Source organism: Stegostoma tigrinum, chromosome 38 (genome assembly GCF_030684315.1).
Source record: "Stegostoma tigrinum isolate sSteTig4 chromosome 38, sSteTig4.hap1, whole genome shotgun sequence".
Lineage (NCBI taxonomy): Eukaryota > Metazoa > Chordata > Chondrichthyes > Orectolobiformes > Stegostomatidae > Stegostoma > Stegostoma tigrinum.
Window position 1 is genome coordinate 6,368,727 of NC_081391.1, and position 20,255 is coordinate 6,388,981.

The following is a 20,255-nucleotide window of genomic DNA, read 5'->3' on the forward strand; positions in this document are numbered from 1 at the left end:
ACTCATTAGAAACAAATCAGAATAAACTGGAAAGAAATCAGGTTGGTTAACATCTGTGCAGAGAATAGATGAGTCAATGTGTAAAAAACCTGTCAGGGCTGGAATAAGTGACAGACAACAGAAATTCAAAAAAGGTAGAGAACTAAAAGGAAAGCAGGGTGGGACATTACACATAATCCATTTACAAATCATTTGAGACAGCAAAATGATTTTTTTTAAAACATAAAATTGCAGAAGAAAGCATAAAATTAGTTTGCTTTTTATATGTATTTTTCCTCATATTGACCAAGCTTTTGGCTATCTGCCCCAATTTCACTATTGGCAGCTCAGTGCTAAATTCTGGTTTTCAAATACCTCTGTGAAGTACCTTGGTCCATTGTAAAAAGGCAGTGCTCAAAAACAAATAATGGGTGAATAGTTTAGGCAGCAAGAGACCAGTCAAATCGGACTGAAAACTGGAAAATATAGCTGAATGGGGTAAGGTCCGATAGCCCACACAAAGACCTTGGTTCAAGTCTCACCCACCCAGAGGTCTGTCATAAAACGTCAAAACAGGTTGATTAAAAGAAGTTAATTTTCTTCTTTCTTAAAAAAAAACACAACAGAGGGCACAGTCTCCTGGTTTTTAAACAAAGACTGTGAATCCTTCTGCAGAATACAACCCACACTGCCATGCCCTCCCAACCCTAGGTTTCAATCCAACGTGTTCAAATTCTCTATCGAAGAGTGAGCTATTAAAGTTGAGGGACTACAGTGGAAAGCATGTGCTAAGCTTACTGACCAGAGTAGAAAGTCAAAGACAGGGGCTGAAGATTCCAACCCTTTCTAAATTTGAGATTTGCAACATCTGCAGTTTTTACATGTTTAGGTTGATTCCAACAGTTGAAGAATTTAAATAATTTTAAACAATTTGAACAAGACTGGAAACGATTCACTTTCCTTTCATAATGCCAACCCAATCAAACAAGTTCAAAATCAGTCCCAAGTAACAACATGCTTTTTCCTTCAAATTCCAAGACACAATTCTCAGTTGGTCTCACTCCCCTTGGTTCACAGAATGAACCAAGAGGCCATTCAATCCATCATGTTTGATGTCAGCTCCTTGAAAGATTGAATCCGATTCTTCAACCCATGGAAGCAACTCATTCCTGACTGTAGAAACTTGCTGTTCATTCATATTAAATCAAATCTTGGGTCAAATTAAAAGTTATTGCACTGGCTGCTAGTACTTCTGAGGACCTTCAGGAACTGGTTACAGTCTTCAGTCATTCTTTGCTCCTTAATTTTTAAATTCTTAAAACCCCCACAAGATCCAATCACAACTTGCAAGTCATTCTCTGCAACTCTGATGTTGTCCTGCATTTTAAGCCCTGCTTCTCCAAATTGCTTCTTTTGTCTTTAAATTTGTTTTGCTCACCACAAGTGAGGGTGCAACCGGCATCCATGGAAACAACTTGTCAGATTGAAATTCCAGTCTCCAACCTGCCTGACTGGACCACTGCAATGGGGCTTGTGCCTCAGGGCATTTGCAATCTGCAAACATGTAAGTGCATACACAGGAAAGGAACAGAGAAGGCACAAAGCACATCTAACATCTTTGGGACTGCCAGAATTTCTTCATGGCCAAAGAAAAGGCTATATTATGTACACAAGCTGAGGCAATTTCCATACAGCAAAATCCTACAAACAATAAATTCCAGCTAATGGCCTCAGCTAATGGGGTGGCACGGTGGCTCAGTGGTTAGCACTGCAGCCTCACAGCGCCAGGGACCTGGGTTCGATTCCAGCCTCGGGCAACTGTGTGTGGAATTTGCACATTCTCCCCGGGTCTGCGTGGGTTTCCTCCGTGTGCTCCGGTTCCTTCCCACAGTCCAAAGATGTGCCCGCTATGTGGATAGGCTATGCTAAATTGCCCGTAGTGCTCAGGGATGTGGGGGGAATAGGGGGATGGGTCTGGGTGGGATGCTTCAAGGGGCGGTGTGGACTTGTTGGGCCGAAGGACCTGTTTCTAATCTAAACTAAGACATTAACAACGGAAGAACAATGAGAACTTTTTTTTAAAATATAGAACTAACATGACAACATCTTTTATGTTGGCCAAAAATGCTGAAGGAATGTTGGTTTAACATCTCAACTTAATGAAAGTACACTTCTGGCAATAAGTTGCCGAGTGGAGGCTGAACTCAACAACTTTTTGATTCAAAGGCCATCCACGAACATGCAGTGGAAGGATACAGGTTTCTCTTATCAAAATGGTGATACCCTAGCTTCAACTGTGTTACCAGGGCATTGCCACCTGATGGATTAAATCCAGATTAGACTCAGGTACTTTGGAGGTCTTGGAGCAGACCAGCTGCTTGTCTCTTTATCCACAGAATAAATGGCAAGTTGTGTTAACAGATTCTCAATGATCTGTTAACTAGGCAGAGTTTCTCAACTTTCATTAAATGTACATTAAAAAAAGCCCCTTCACCTAAAGAGTGGAATTTTCCATTGCTGCATTCCAAGGATTTCCACAGCCAGCCAGATTACTGCTGTTTCCATCAGCAGTATTGCTAAACAAACAGAACACTAGAGAATTGATAAGCACATGCTACAGAGAATTACAGGCCAGTCAGCTGCTTCATCAGATGAAAACTAAAAGCCAATTCTTCTAATGAGGCACTTCCCTAATACTGGAGTATTTTGTTTTTGAAAAGAGATTTTAACCCCAAAAATGACACATCCACGTAAAAGGCCTTCTCAGAACTTGTGCTCACAAGTTGCTCAGTGCCAAAGGTCTGGAAACTGCTTTCTCTTCTCCAAGAGAAGATGGCCCACAAAGTCTGCTCTCTTAATGTTTTTGGTCTTGACGCCGATACTACCTTCAGGTGTTCAGACATTTTTCACCTAATATATGCCTTTTCATGTCTCCTTTATTGATCTCATGTCAGTGACACTTCTGGCTACAAGAGCAGGTCAGAAGCTAGGAATACTGCGCCAAGTAAGACAGCTCCTTGACTCCCCAAAACTTGTCCATTATCTACAAGGCACAAGTCAGGAATGTGATGAAATGCTCCCCACCTGCGTGGATGACTGTAGCCCCAACATTCAAAACGCTCGGCACTACTCAGGACAAAGCAGCCTGTATGATTGGCACATCTACAAGCATCCACGCCCTCTGCTGATGCTCAGCAGCAACAGGGTGTACCACCTACAATTTGCACTGCAGGAATTCACCAAAGATCTTCAGGCAGCACCTTCCAAACCCACGTCCACTTCCATCTAGAACAACCAGGGCAGAGAATATACAGGAATTCCACCCAGGCAAGCTATTTGCCATTCTGACTTGGAAATACATCTTGGCTGAAATGGTTCATGTCCGTGTGCGCGAAAACAAGACAGCGAGCGAGCGAAGAGGAGAGTGTGCATGTGAACTTGACAGTGTGCGTGCGCAAGTGCGTACGTATGCATGAGTATGAGCGTAAGGCCTCTAAGATGGACTTTGAGATACAAAGCAAAACTGTTCAGCAAAAGCTGATAGCCAAGTTCCACACACGAGGTCCACCTCAATTGTGATGTTGGATTCATGTCTTACTACAGGTAGACCACCACACTACATACTCACACACAAATTATTTCATCTAAGATGTCTGTGTAGCTATAGATACATTCTGTTTTACTCAAAAAAACCTTACCTCAGTTTAAAATAGACAGATTCTGAGCAAGACCTCATACTTAAAACGCACTGTCTGACCTGAGATTGTATACATTGATAAAATCTTGAATTATTTTACGACAATGACTTGAAAGGAATCAGGATTTTGCATTTTAATCCGTAGTCTCCTTCCTAAATGATTGAAGATTCAACATGAGATGGCCAGTTTTAGGGTTGTTACTTTTCTGCTTATAAATTCTGTGAGTTACACCCTCTCTCTCTCTCACTACGCCCGAGGAAGGAGTGGAACTCCAAAAGCTTGCATTTTCAAATGAAACCTGTCGGGCTATGAACTGATGGCATGAGATTTTTGACCTGGTTCATCCCAATCCAATACCGGGATTTCCACATTGTAGAAATAGGTGGCCATTCCTTCACTATTGCTGGAATCAATATTTTGGAATTCCCTCCCTAACAACATTGTGGGTCAACCCACAGCAGATGGACTGCAGCGGTTCAAGAAGGCAGCTTGTCACCATCTTCAAGGGCAACTAGGGACTGCAATAAGTGCTGGCCAGCCAGTGATGCCCACAACCCAGAAATAGATAAATTTAAAAAAAAACCATCTCCTGTTACAACTTAAACAGGTTATACTTGTGTTTCTTTGTGCGAGTGTCAATGCGTGTATTTTTAACATATACTGCTTTTTTTCTTTCCTCTTCACTCCTCTGATTTAAAGAGTCAAAAGCATATCTTACAGCAATTCCATCAAAGAACAGACAAGTGCTTCCAACACTCTGGTTTCTGTCCTTGTATATTCCATTGCCGACCCTGCAATCCTTCATCAGTGAACGTCCAAAAGGTAACAGTGGTAGAGAGGGGTTAATAAGTGGCCCAGTCTGTCCATTTAGACGGATGTATGAAACTAAACAGCACTGAGCAACTGTGCCTGGTGTCCTGGTTAACATTCTTCTCTCAACCAGAATAATTAAATGGTCATTCATCTTATTGCTTGATGCAGCGAGGCTACCATTTTTATCCACACAGCAGTTCAAAAAGCAATTGCCCCTGAAGGCTTTCCAGTCAATCAGAAAATGTGTACAGCACCAAAAACTGCACTTATTTTCTTCCTTTGACACACAGTGCCCTGCAGGGATCAACATCTGGAGTGCATCTGCTCGTTGTAATTTCCACATACCTTGATTTAGTGAATTGTGCTTTCAGAAATCTGCTACGTGCACATTCTGAAAATCCACAAGATGCCTGAAGAAATTTATAACCAACACTCCTCTCGAGTGCACAAATAGCACTTACAAGGAACTAGAAATGAGCTGACTCTACCCTGGGCCCACATATTCAAATTTCACAGAAGCAGCTAATAAGTGAACATACAAATTTGGGGCAGGTGGAGGCCACGTGACCCCTCAAGCTTGCTCTGCCATTTGATAAGATTGTGACATCTACTTCCCTTCTATCGTCTTTAACCCTGGACTCCTTTGTAATGTATCTGTAGTTTTAAGCCTCATGTATGGGAGTGGTACAAACTCAAGGGACTTCACCCAGTATTTACTGCTAAGGCACTTGGCTCTTCTATTCTGTTGTAATTTTCCTCTCCATTTCTATCCTTCAAAACATGAGACAGATGACAAGGCAGGTATGCAAAGGGTCACAATTTGCACCCCGCCCCCTCCAGTTTTATCCTGCCCCTGTATAAATAACCGCCTCTGTAGCTTTCTCTGCTGGTAATGGTTCACAGTAATTGAGGAGGTTAACTCCTCCTGAATTGATCAGAAGCTTGCAGCAGACCGGTTCTGCCTCATTTACCGGAGATTGCTGCACTAAAGGCAGGTCTACAGCGTCGTCCTATGTGAAAGCAGTAGGGTTTGTACAGCTGCTCGCCCTAAATGAGACAGCATGGGATAATGGCTGGCTGCTGTTTACGAGGCGAACAGATAGAAGCAGTTGGCAACCATAGGTGCGAGGGGAATGACGGATTGACAGGGAGATCGCAGAGTATGGGAGATTGGGGTGTGGTGGTGCAGAATACAAAAATGAAAATGACCTTGATTTTGACAGACAAAGCTATACAGTATCTGCATCAGTAGTTTGAGGGGTCAGGGGTTGCAGCATGAGATGGGAGCAGAGCCAATGGCTGACAGAAGATAAAAAGAATGCAGAGGAAATGGTACAGTCTGATCTAACTCAGGTCAGCTCTTTGCTTCTACATCCACTAAAAGCAAAAAGGAAAAAAAAGTCCGTCTGTATCCTCTGCCTGTGGGACCATCTTTCTAGCCTGGATTCCCATGGCACATATACCCACTCTCTGGTGCCAGGCAGACTGTTTGCCAGCCAACGCCAATGCTGATTTCGAAAAGAAACATTTACTCAAGGGACAGACTCAATCCCCGCAGATTGATGCTATAACAGTGGAACACAGCCCAGATTTTCCACAAAGTCAGCCTGAGCTTCAATTGCATCCATCAAGAGAAATGGTAATCTATCTGGCTATGGTACAGGAACCAGTGAATCGAGTTTTCTGTGTAGTAATTAGATGACGGAACTTAGAAAAACAAGAACACTGCTAGCTTGAATGAAGTTTTGTTTTTGTTCACTAAATGCTAGTGACTTGGAATGCATCACAAAAACATAATAACACTTTCCCGGTCCAATCTTCAGAATGTTAGCCTCCCTCTCTGTTCTGGACAATAAAGGAAAATGAAACACTTACTCACCAAACAGTCAAATACACAGAGAAGCTAAAGCAGATTGCCAACCCATTTCTTTAGACAATGAGAGGAGGGGAGTGGGGGAGGGAAAGACGAACTTACATTTATACTGTACCCTTCACATCCTCATGACATCCTAAAGCACTTCACAGCCAATAACTTATTCTAAAATGCAAGCACACAATTTGCTCACAGTTAGGTTCCACAAACAGAATAAGCTGACTGACCAGATAATCAGTGTGGTTTTTTCCCCCCCAAATAAAAGAAAGCTGTTCTCTTTTTCAAAGAAAAAGAAATAGGGCCAAGTGTTACCCAGGAGGCTAGAAGAACCCTCCGGCAAGTCTTTCAAATGACATTTTCCTGTATATTGGGGAGGATAAACAGGGACCTCGTTTAAGATTTTGTCTGATAGATGGTATTGCTCAACAGTTCAGCTACGAACAGTCTTACCAGCTCAACAGTGGATGTCAAAACAATAAACAAAATATTGGAAGAGTTAATAAAGAGTAAATAGTTATGACTGATCATCAATATAGAAGCACTAACGCAAGTCAGAAAGGTTGATGTTACCTTTATGCTAACTTGAAGGTCCAGTCGGTTCTCATCTGTAAAGTATGCGTATATCCACGCAAAACGTGAGAGGCAGGCCTGCAAGTGAATAGGCCACACACAAAGCTTGCATCCAAGGTTGAATGTAGGTCGAGTTAAGCTGGTTAGTTAGTTTTAAGTTAATTTTTTAATAGAGATCAATATGGAGATGAGGAAATAAAGTAGTCCCGGTTCCCACCTGAAGTCACAAACTTGTGAATTCAACTCAAGACAGGACTTGAGTAATACAGCAATGCCTTCTATTGACCATCTCATGAAGATCTGATAGGTTGGTAAGACACTGCAGCGAACGTGAGCAGAGACCGGAAATATCAACTCTGCTTCTGTCTCTGTAAAACTGGCCAGATCCAGTGTTTCCAGCATTTCCTATTTTTTATTTCACCAACAAATCAGCAGTTGTCACACATGAAACCAATGTGCCAATTTATCCCTGACCAATAATTAACCTAGCAGATAAAAAGAAATAAAAACAAAGTTGCTGGAAAAGCTCAACAGGTCTGGCAGCATCTGTGGAGGTGAAAACAGAGTTAACGTTTCAGGTCCGGTAACACTTCCTCAGTTCCTCATTACATCAGTACCACTTCCAAAGTACTTCGTTGACTTAAAATGCTTTGGCGGGTGCGGTCGCACAGGGTTCAATAAAAATGCAAGCCCTTTTTTCTCTCTCACCATGTTCTGGTATTCACAGAAAACAATGGAGGGTTTTAACTTTACCCCCATCTAGAACAAAATACAAGGGTCTGGAGTGGTGTGCCCAGATTGGTACTCAAGGCTGATAAAATCTTTCATTTGGTGAGGAAACTGGGGAAAGTATTTAGCAAGAAAATCAAATGACCACGTAGAGAGTCAAAGACATTCTGGTTTTGAACTCTGCAACAGTCAGATGAGCCAAATTGGTGCTTTCTGGTCCTATCTATTCCCGAAGAGGAAGGTGAGAGGAGCCATGAAAAGGAAGGAAACTAGAAAACAAAAATAAAATAAAAATGGTTAACGTACAGTTCTTTTGACTTTCTTGGGATCATGATCACTCCATTGATCACATCCACTCTAATTCAGCGATGCTATCAGGAATATTGTGAAGTTCCCAACTACAGAAAAGTGTTGGACAACATAGAAAAGCTTTTTCACTGTGCTTCAAGAAATGTTCAGATTAAATGTGACATTAGACCCCATTCAATATTAGTGCAAGTGATCAAAGGTATAAGGGAATGAATTGCATTTACATAGGTCTTTGACAACTACAGGAGTACCAAAACACTTTACACCAAATGAAGTATTTTTGTAGTGTATTCACCGCTGTAATCTAGGAAGTAACAGTCAATTTGCTCACACTAAGATCCCACAAATAGCAACGTGATAAGTGATCGGATATTCTGTTTCAGTAATACGAAGGCATTAGTACTGACGTGGACACAGGGTGAATAACCCCCACTCTTCTTTGAAATGGGAGATCTTGTACATCCACTCAAGAGTGGAGATAGAGCTGTAGTTTAACATCTCACCAAGAGACAGCACTCCAACTGTGCAGCACACACTCAGTAAAGCACTGGAATGTCAGCTTTTGATTTGCATGTATAGGTCCCAGAGTGGAATTTGAAGCCAGTTTTCTAACTTGACCATAACAGCGCTACCCACTAGGTCATATCGGACAACAAAAACATGACTAAAAATTCAGCAAAAGACATAGGTCTTGAGGAATAGCTTAAAAACAGGAGAGGAAGACAGAAATACATGAATGGAGTTCTAGAGCATGGGACTAAGAAAACCGAAGGGTGTGCTCACGTGAGAGGAAGGATGTTGTGAAACTTGAAAAGGGTGCAGAAGAGATTTACAAAGGATGCTGCCAGGGTCGGAGGGTTTGAGCTACAGGGAGAGGCTGAATATGCTGCGGCTATCTTCCCTGAAGTTTCAGAGGCTGAAGGGTGACCTTATGGAAGTTTACAAAAGAATACAGGCATGGACTATTTTCTAAATGGTGAGAAAATTCACAAAAGCAGAAGTACAAACGGATCTGGGAGTGTTGGTCCAGGATTCTCTAAAGGTTAACTTGCAGGTAGAGTCTGTAATTAAGAAAGCGAATGTAATGTTGTCGTTTATCTCAAGAGGGTTGGAATATAAAAGCAGCAATATGCTTCTGAGGCTTTATAAAGCTCGAGTTAGGCCCCATTTAGAATACTGTGTCCAATTTTGGGCCCCACACCTCAGGAAGGACATACTAGCCCTGGAGCGTGTCCAGCGGAGATTCACACGGATGTTCCCTGGAATGGTAGGTTTAACGTATGATGAACGGCTAAGGATCCTGGGATTGTACTCATTAGAGTTTAGAAGGTTGAGGGGAGATCTAATAGAAACTTACAAGATAATGTATGGTTTAGAAGGGGTGGACGCTAGGAAGCTGTTTCCTTTAGGCAGGGAGGCTAGGACCCGGGGGCACAGCCTAAAATTAGAGGGGGTAAATTTGAAACTGAAATGAGATGAAATTTCTTCAGCCAGAGAGTGGTGGGCTTGTGGAATTCATTGCCACAGAGTGCAGTGGAGGCCGGGACGTTGGATACCTTCAAGGCAGAGATCGACAAATTCTTGATCTCAGAAGGAATCAAGGGCTACGGGGAGAGTGCAGGGAAGTGGAGTTGAAATGCCCATCAGCCATGATTTAAATGGCGGAGTGGACTCGATGGGCCGAATGGCCTTACTTCCACTCCTATGTCATATGGTCTAAAGGTCTAAAATGAGGAGGGACATGGATAGGGTGAATAGCCAAGGTCTTTTCCCCAGGCTACAGGGATCCAAAACTAGAGGGCACAGGTTTAAGGTGAAAGGGAAAAGATTTAAAAAGGGACTTGAAGGGCTACCTTTTCACACAGAGGGTGGTGTGTATGGTATGAGCTACCAGAGGTGGTGGAGGCGGCTGGTATAATTACAACATTCAAAAGGCATCTGATTAGGTACATGAATAGAAGGGTTTGAGAGGGATGTTGACCAAATGGAACTCATGTAGAATAATTGGTCAGCATGGACAAGTTGGCCCAAAAGGGTCTAATGAGTGGTGCCCAGAATGAGATATGGCTGAGGCACAACTCCAGTGTTAACTGATTATGTCACGACTTTGTTCTTTTTAAAGCTCACCTCTCAAACCATATAAAACTCCCCCACACTCAAACCGGTCAGGTACAACGTTTGTGGGCATCATTGGCAAATCTAGTATCTGTTGCTCTCCAGAATTGTCCTTGAACTCTGCAACTTATTTGGCCATTACTACAGATAAGAGTCAAACACAGTGCCTGGACCTGTAGTAGGCTAGATAGGATAATGCCTCCAGATTTCATTCCCTAAGGGATAGTACTGATGCAGATTACAACAAACGGCGATGCCAGCATGGTCACCGTTGCTGAGACGAGCTTTCAAATCCAAATTGAAAATTCACTAACTCCTTCAACTAGGTGTAGAATTTGGAACTTTACTCTCACAGCATTAACCCGAACTTTTGGTTATGCTGTTCTCGTGACATCGTGACTGTACTACCTTTTTAAACCCAGGATTATTCATTAGGTGGAATGAGTTAACAGAGAAACTGGTGCATGCAGGTAGTTACAATATTTAAAAGACATTTGGAAAGATTGAGGGGGATGTGTCAGACAAGTGGGACTGGCTCAGTTTGGGGAGCTTGATCAGCATGGACAAGTTGGACCGTAGGATCCGTTTACATACTGTAGGACTCAAATTCTTTTGCAGGAAAATATTACAAATTGAACTATTCCAGCTGGCAGGGGCCTTGTTCCAGCAGTGATTGCCAGAGTTGATTTTAACAATAAACCTGGTGGCGGGAAGTGGGTGGAGATAGGTGTCATCCACATCTGACGACAAAAGCATGACCAAAAATTCAGTGGAAGTCATAGGTTTTGAGGAATAGCTTAAAATAGGAGTTCCAGAGCATGGGACCAAGAAAACCAAAGGGCGCGCTTGTGTAACATAGCAGTATAATTGCATACGGATATTGTCTTTTCATTCCCTAATTCAATGAAAAACAGCCAGTTAATCTTCGTGTCCTCGCAAAATGCACTCCTAGAACAATCTCCACTTGCCTGGATGGGTACAAATTCAGCAATACTCGAGAAGCTCAACACAGTTTGGACAAAGCAGCTCACTCGATTGGTACAAAAACAGAAGTTGCTGGAAAAGCTCAGCCAGTCTGGCAGCAGCCGTGGGGGGGGTGGGAGGAGGATAGGAAAAATCACAGTTAACTTTTTGGGTCTGCTGACCCTCCCTCAGAACTTTTGTTCCCAATTTACAGCATCCGCAGTTCTTTTGGTTTTCTCTTGATTGGTATCCCATCTAAAATCGAAATTCGCACTCTCTGCCACTGACATGCAATGGAAATAGTGAGCACCAGCAGCATGAGAAATAAGAACAGGATTCCTGAGCCTACTCTGCCATTTAATAGGTCCTTCTGTTCTGACACTCCTCATGTCTACTTTCCTGGTCTTTCCCCTTAAACCCCCATTCCCCTACTGACCAAGAATCCAATTGTATTAGCCTTAAACGTACACAAGAACTCTGCTCCCACAGCTCTCTGTGCCAGTGTTCCAAAGACACAACTCTCAAGAAAATTCCTCATCTCAGTCTTAACTTGGTGCCTCTTCACTCTGAGACTATGCTCTCTGGTTCTAGACTCTGAGGGGGGGAAACTCCTCTCAGCGTTTACCCTGTCAAGCCCCCTAAGAATCCTAAGTAAATCTGCTGTATCTGCAAAAATCACAAATCACGAATTCACCTCTGTGCTAAAAACAAATAAAAAATCAATATCTGCAGGGGAAAAAGAAAATCACATATCCATGCTTTTAACCTACTTTAACATGTGCTCTGCACTCCCAAATTTTGTTACTTGCAGGGGTTCTCAGGAGACCATGCAGATACGGAGGAATGACTATATGTTTCAATGAGATCACCTCCCATTCTTCTAAATTCCAATGAGTCAAGTACCAACCTGTTCAATCTTTGCTCATAAGACAATCCTTAAACACCAGACACCAATGTCATGAACTGGCTCTGAACTGCCTCCAATGAAACAATATCTTAAAACTTAAATAAAGGGACCAAAACTGCACACAGGACTCCAGATGTGGTCTCACCAGTGCCTTGTACATCTGCAGTAAGAATTCCCTTATCATACTCCAACTTCCATGAAATAACGGCCAACATTCTGTTGGCCTTCCTGATTACCTGCAGTAATTGTGGGCTAGCTTTCTATGTTTCATAACATATGCAACATCTCACAAAGAATCCCGAGACAGTACCTTCCAAATTCCTAACTAGTATAGGCTAGAAATAGATGTGTAATACATATAAGGGACCATCAGCACCTGTATTTTTTCCATCCGCACCCCACACCTGTCTAACCCGGAAGTATATTGCCGTTATTTCAGTTACTGGGTCAAAATCCGGTGACTCCCTTCATAACAGCATTCTAGGCGTACCTAGATCACATGACTGCTGTTTTTCAAGAAGGCAGCTCATTATCATCTTCTGAGAGCAATTATGGACAAGCATGAATCCTGGTTTAGCCAGCAACACCCACATCCCAACAATAAAAAATACATCGCCAAAAATAGTTATCATACATTAAAATTGCAGCACAAGAACAAATTAAATTTTTGCTACAACCTTTAAGAGTCTGCATTTACTGTCAATTTGCTGTACTATAAACTTCACTGTAAATGTTGTCAGTGTCCCTGTGCCATGTGGAATCATTGCAGCACAGATAGGAGGGTGCCATTAACCAGTTCTGTCAGAAATACTCTTACAGGTATGAGAATGAGAATTTATAACAGCAACACAAATTCAAAAGAGACTGCTTTAACTGAACAGTGTATTTGGCTCGATCAGTACATTAAATAAATCCAATTACAATACAGCAATTATCTTTAGTCACAGTGGCAGCAGTAATAGAATGCTAAATCTCAATCTCAGTGCCATGAACCAGGATTGTGTATCTGTGCACACTGATAAGCAGGTGTGAAGATAAGGGCCAGGTTGAGCTGTAGCCCTCTGCGGTTATGCCAATAGTTGAGATTGCTCGGTACAAATCATTTCAGTAATGTACCAGAAGACGTGCCACTACCCATGGGACAACAACACTTGGCAAGAAGGCCACTCAGTTTGTTTTGTCTTAGTAAAATGCAATGCAGGCTTAGGTCCAAAACAAAAGACTTGCACCTATGTAGCATAACATCACTTCTGAAACTTCAAGTACCAAGTAACTCACTGTGGGTGCACCATCAGTATTACATTAATTATCTAGTTATTAAAATGACTGTGCTCTGTTTTGTGCTACTGATTGAAGGAATTTGGCCAATATTCCACGGAGATTCCAGTCCATTTAAAAAAAATATGTTCAGTAAAATGTTCAACATTCAGCTAAACAATTGATCAGGGCAGATTGGGTCTATCTTTAACATTTAGCTGAAAGGATAATGAAACATTAAGTGTTGAGCCAAACCTTTAGCATAAATTACTTGCTCTAATCTGACTGTTACAAGCTTTCAGTTTGTCCCTCAATTTCCAGCACAGATAAAGTCTATCCAGTTTTTCAGCGCTGCTCCATTATTTAATTAATGCCATCTGGCCTGACATTCCATCTCTCAATCTCAGTTTTGTACTCTTCGATAGTCAGTATTCAAATTGGAGGCTGAACAGCCCATATATCTACAGGTCTGGGAATGAAATTCATTTCTTGATTTCCCTCCTAAAACAGTCCAGTTCTAATTTCGAAAGCATATTGCCTCATTCTGAGTTTCTTTGTCAGAGGAAGCAGTTTCTCTCAATTTATTCTCTAAAAATGTTAGAAACACCTCAACTGTCTGATGCTCAACAGATTAAAAGCCAACCATACACAATCCATTCTTAGGATTCGGCTCTCCTGGTAGTATCATTCTGGTCCGATTGTGATGCATCATCTCCAGTGCCTAGAACTGAATACCTTACAACAGATAATTTTTCTTCCCCTTTAATTCTTTCCCTCTGAAGGGGTCAAGATCTATTAAGAGTCAACCACGTGCTGAGGGTCTGAAGTCATACATGGGCCAGCCTGGGGAAAGATGGCAGATTTCTTTCTCTGACAGACAGTGAACCTGATCAGCATTTATGGCATAGTGGTCATTTCATGGTCACCAATACTGATGACTGGTTTTACATCCCAGATTTATTGACTGAATTTGAATTCCAGCAGATGCCATGGTGGGATTTGAGCCATGCCCTCACCCAGAGCAATAATCTGCACCTCTAGATTGTTAGTCTAGTGATATTATCACTATTTTGTTATCTCCCCAAGTCTGACTAAAATTCAGTACAACTTCTTCCCAGTGTGATCCAGTCCCCCGGAACTTTACATTAGCCATCTGCCAAATGAACCTGTGGAATTCTTGACCACAGAAAGCTGTTGGGGCCAGTTTGTTAGATATATTCAAGAGGGAAGTAGACTTGGCCCATGTGGCAAAACGGATTAAGGGATATGAAGAGAAGGCAGGAATGAGATACTGACATTGCATGATCAGCCATGATCATATTGAACGGTGGTGCAGACTTGAAACGTCAAATGGCCGACTTCTGCACCTATTTTCTATTTAAATTCTATATAAACTTATGTATTAAGTGACGTGCACTGGGCTCCTGAATCATCATTTTGCAAACATTATGCTTGATCATTTAAGCTTTGAAGCAGGTAATCTCTCACTTGTCCAATTTAAAGTTAATCTGCCATAGCATTTCCCATTCGTCAGCTCTGCCCGTGTTCAATTGCAAATTCCTGTCCCTCCCTCCACTCAAGCAACTAGCTATCAGTACAATTTCAATTTGAAATGACATAGGCCTGACAGATGGCAGCTAGATAAAGCAGGGACGAAAGTAGCCAACACTGAAGTCCCATGACAATGCTAGAACACATCAAAAGAAATGACAAGTAAAAATGCTTCTCCACAGACAGTTGAAGGTATCAGTCGTAAATAAGTAATCATCCTGTGGTATTCTGAATTGAAACATTAACTGTGCAGTCCTAATCATTTTTTTTAACCCCAAGAAATAAGTAACAGGACTTGACTATTGTGTAAAAAAATTAGTACCAAGTTTCAGCCAGAGCTGCAAATCACTGGGAGGGAGGGAAAAAAAAGGTTGAGCAAACTCAGCTGTATGCAGCCTCAGCTAAAATACCATGCAGACATTATTCAATAAGTGTAATTAACACCATAAACAAAGAGTAACTGCAATAAAAAAGAACATTTTATCGGACCCCATTCAAGCAGAAGCAGCATCTGGATTGGGACATTTCTTAAGAAAAAGAACATCTTAACAGATTAAGTCAGGAAAATCAGCATTCATTTAAAATCATGCAAAAAATTGAATTACTTTTAATAGAAGATATTAAGTGAAAGTTCACAATGTTTTACTGGAGCAAGGAGGGGGTAGAAGGGTGAAGAGAAAGAGGAACGCAGTAGACACTGAGGGGGCTTTGCAGGGTAGATGCTGAGACGACAGCAATATTATGAAACGTTAGGGGAGGCAGAAATGAGCACAGTTAAGCAAGTAGGTTTTGAAGATGTTGAAAGACAAAAGAAAGAGTTGGGGTGGGGCATAAAAACAGACAGAGGACTGCTACTTACGGTAGAGAAGAGTCATGGAGGATATACAGCAGAAATTGAGGAGCAAACCACGGCAGTGTGCTTTCAAGAGTTCCTGTCACTGACTGTGTTTGAGGTCACAGTACATTAAATGCCTAGGCCAAATGTGACCATTTAGGGACCCTTACTGACTAAACACTCTGCTCCTCTGTTTATATTCCCTGTTTCCTTTTACCCCCGTCCCCCAAAATATACTTATTCTTGAGACATAGCCTTCACTGGTCACTCTAGCATTCATTGCACCAAGGTGTCCTTGAGAGTCAAAGATGGCAACTACAACACCAAAATAATTGGGCAAGGAGAGAAACAGCTCCAAGGCGACAGCCATTTCAACCTCAACAAAAGGAAAATGCAAAAGTCAGCTACAACAGAGGAAAGGGAGGAGAGATAGAGATAGAGGGAGAAATAAGTGTAACCAAGAAGGAGAACCTTGATGTCAACATGGAGAAGTACAGCAGCTACAGGTGGTAAGCAAAAGAGTAACAGATAAGACTGGGCTGTGTATAACCTAGAGTACGGGCACTAAAAATTTGGATTTTTGAAATTTGTAAACTCAAGCTCCTAGAAAGCAGAGTACAGTAAAAGGAGAGTGTTTCAGCTAGCAATACTGCAGGAAGGGGATGGTGGTGAAGATCACAAGAGACTGGCTGCACTATGGAGCTTGTTACAGCAATAAATCTCTTCCCGCAATTGCTTCTTGCCTGCTTTCCAATGGCTTTGGTGCTGGATTCTCTAACCTATCTTTGCACTATCTCATTATTTGGGGAATGAAACGGGATGACAGGTAACAAATAGGAAACAGGGAGAAAGAGGATTAGGTCATTACAAAGAGGGCTAGGAATGTTGGGCAGTGGCCTTAAAATACAAAACACTCCCTTCCTTCCGCCCCACCCCCAAAGCCAGGATTGTCTAGAACAAAATGCAAGGCTAGACCTGGTGAGGGATTATAGGGTCATGACGTGCAGTACAATGTAGGCACCTTGAAAAAAAATACAGCAGAGTCAAAGGACAGTGCAGCCTGGGGAGTGAAGCAATGGAACACTGAGAACAGCCACAATGTTCAGGGCTCTTATTTTTGAAAACTAGGACTTTTGGGTGTGATAAGGGGAGTTGGAGAGATAATTAAATACATTTTGTATTTGACAGTGTCTAAGTGTTTCTGCGGTTGTAAAATTTGAGCCCTTCATTAAAAAGCAACACATCAGCACATTTCATTCCCTCAGGACCTGCTGGGAATCTTTCCACACCCCACAGACATTTGCCACATTTAAAACTAACTCAGTACCTTTTTTTTCCCTATACAGGGGATATGAGCCAATAATGAGAGCCCATTAAATAGTTTTCTATTATTGTGTAAAACAGAATTTTAACATTAAAATAAAAATCAACAGGCAGAACTGTTAACAGCTCATGATCTGGGTCACCGACGGCTGTCATAAACCTTCAGCAGATTTATGCCAGATCAGCGACCTGGAACATGAAGCTGTGCCTTTTGCTTTCTGAGCACTTTGTCCTCTCCTGAAGTCTGAGAAACAAACTCATTAAAACCATAAAGGCCCAGTCACCCACTTGCCAACTTGTCCAATTAGGCAAAAACATGCAGAGGGATAGCAGACTGCAAAAAAAAAAGAAAAAATGGTTATAAAAATCCAAGGCACAAAAATACTTACATTTCTCACACAATCGCCCAATAGCTGTAAAAGAAAGGAAAAAAAGCAGTCAGTTGGAGCTTACACTTTGCAATACAATTGTATTTTTATGGCAAGACAGTAAGAGAAATATATCAGGGACGTTTTCTAGCGGGTACAAGTTCAGTCAGGCAACTAATGGACCATTGCAGGGAGTGAAGAGAGAGAATATCCCTGCTCTTATTTACATCAATACAAATAGCAAACTGTAGAATACCTCATCCTGGGGAAAATTTCTATTTGTATTGTAACCTCCCTCACATCTGTGACCTACGGGTAGAACAGCACATGTGATAAACTTTTTACACAAGGTGTCAGTATCAATTATACAAGTAAATACACACAAGGAAAAGAGGAGACCAAATCCCAAGGCTGAGAAGCTGTGGCCTGCTCGCTATAACACGGATTATTGTATCGCAGCAAGAAAAAGCTTTACATTATTGAAACTGAAGACTGCCAGTTTGGGTCTTAGCAGTCAAGTCTGAATGGCTTGAGGGGATGGGGGAGGAAAGGGTGTATAGAACCAGGCCCTCAGCTGAACTTTCAGCGATGACTGTAGTTACCTCAGAGTTCCTTAACACCTCCTAAAAGTTACAGCTTTAAAATTATACAACATCAGCTGCCTCACTGTAGTTATATTTTTAGCTATGTTACACGAGGCACAAGAACTAAATGCAGTTTCACTAGGCTGTTGTTAGAGACAAGGAGATACTATAAAACTGGGATCTATTCCATTAGAATGGAGGAAATTTAACTCTAAGTTTGATGGACACATCTAAAATGAGGCTGGGCACAGAGAGCAGATGGAACTGTTTTCACAAATTAAATCCACCCCCCCACCCCCCCCATTACTGCTTCAAGCCCCACAATTCCCACATCTTAGTTTTGACTCTTGCCTCTTATTGTATCCCTTCTGCTTCACATAAAAGTTAGCAACTTTATTTTCAGTGTCTGGACCTTGTATTCTAGAATTCCATCCTAGAAAATTTTAGCCATCCTGCAATACTCTTAAAAACCCAGTTCTTCCAACAGACTATCAGTTAATCCTTTGGCTCGGCACATATTTCATCAGATTATTTAATGTGTAAAAGTGTCACAAACGCATACATACATAGATAACAAAGTGTGAAACTGGATGAACACAGCAGGCCAAGCAGCATCTCAGGAGCACAAAAGCTGACATTTTGGGCCTAGACCCTTCATCAGAGAGGGGGATGGGGAGAGGGTTCTGGAATAAATAGGGAGAGAGGGGGAGGCGGACCGAAGATGGAGAGAAAAGAAGATAGGTGGAGAGGAGAGGCGGGGAGGTAGGGAGGGGATAGGTCAGTCCAGGGAAGATGGACAGGTCAAGGAGGCAGGAAATGGAGGTGCGGCTTGAGGTGGGAGAAAGGGATGGGTGAGAGGAAGAACAGGTTAGGGAAGCGGAGACAGGCTGGGCTGGTTTTGGGATGCAGTGGGGGGAGGGGAAAAACTGGGCTGGTTTTGGGATGCAGTGGGGGAGGGGAGATTTTGAAGCTTGTGAAGTCCACGCATACAGTACATAACATGGCTTGATAAATAGAGTTCCATACTGGATGGAAGTTACTGCTTGCAGAGAAGCAAGTTTTTTTTTTTGAGTATCCTTCACCTTCCAGCAAAGAGAGAGATATCCATTGAAGAAAGCACCTCCATTATTTCCTTCTCAACATAGTGTTAGAGTTCCTGTTTAACATGGTGCACAATGACAATGTGTCAATTATCCTCTCCAACAGAACCCGGAAGAACAACATAAAAGTACACTGCATTTCAAGAAAACTGAATGAATGAGGTAATGACTCCGCCTAGTCTAGGAATGACAACACAGAAGGACATTCAACCCATCATGGCAGTGCTAGCTCTTTGCAAGAACTACCCAATTAGTCATTACATTGCTCTTACCCAGAGCCCTGGGAAATTCACTAGCTTTAACTCAGTCATAGAGCTTTACAGTATGGAAACAGATCTTTGTTCCAATTCATCCATGCTGACCAGATATCCTAAATCAACCTAATCCCATCTGCTAGCACATGACCCATATTCCTCTAAATTTTCCTATTCATATACCCATCCAGATGCTTTTTGAATGTTGTCATTGTATAAACCTCCACCACTTCCTCTGGCAGCTCAATCCATACACACACCACCACCTGTATGAAAAAGTTGCTCCTTAGGTCCTCTTTAAATCTTTCTCCTCTCACCTTAAACCTCTGCTCCTCCAGTTTTGGGCTCCCCTATCCTGGAGAAAAGGCCTTGTCTATTCACCCTATCCATGCCCCTCATGATTTTCTAAACTTCTATAAAGGTCATCCCTCAATCTCCGACCCGCCAAGGAAAATAGCTCCAGCCTATTCAACCTCTCCCAATAGCTCCAACCCTGGCAACATCATTGTAAATCTTTTCCAAATCCTCTCAAGTTTTGCAACATTTTCCTATCACAGAGAGGCCAGAATTGAACACAGTACTCCAAAAATGTCCTAACCAATGTCGTGTACAGCCGCAACATGACCTCCCAACTTCTACACACAATACAATGACCACTGAAGGCAAGCATACTAAACACCTTCTTCACTACTTAACGTGCCTGTGACTCCACCTTCAAAGAACTATGAACATGTACCCCAAGACCTCTTTGGTCAGCAACACTCCCAGGACCTTACCATTAAGTCCTGCCAATTTGACTTGGTCAAGGAACAAACGTTGATACTTGGGCACGGCCATTTGGCTCAAGATCACAGATGACCTGACTATAGCCTCTCATAGAATCACTACAGCATGGAATCAGGCCATTTGACCCATCAAATCCACACTGACCCTCCAAAGAGCATCCCACTTAGACCTCACCCCATCCCTGCAACCCTGCATTTCTCATGGCCAAACCACCTAACTTGCACATCTTCAGACTCAACTG

The 20,255-nt window shown here is 42.1% G+C and overlaps 1 protein-coding gene across 1 annotated transcript in view; it reads right to left on the bottom strand.

The window, feature by feature from the left end:
• The window catches only part of phf5a (PHD finger protein 5A), a 39,046-nt gene that overhangs the window by 7,299 nt on the left and 11,492 nt on the right, over positions 1-20,255 (bottom strand). The window contains exon 2 of the mRNA XM_048521492.2: positions 17,312-17,335. Coding sequence (XP_048377449.1) covers positions 17,312-17,335 — 24 coding nt within the window. The remainder of the gene's footprint in view (positions 1-17,311; positions 17,336-20,255) is intronic.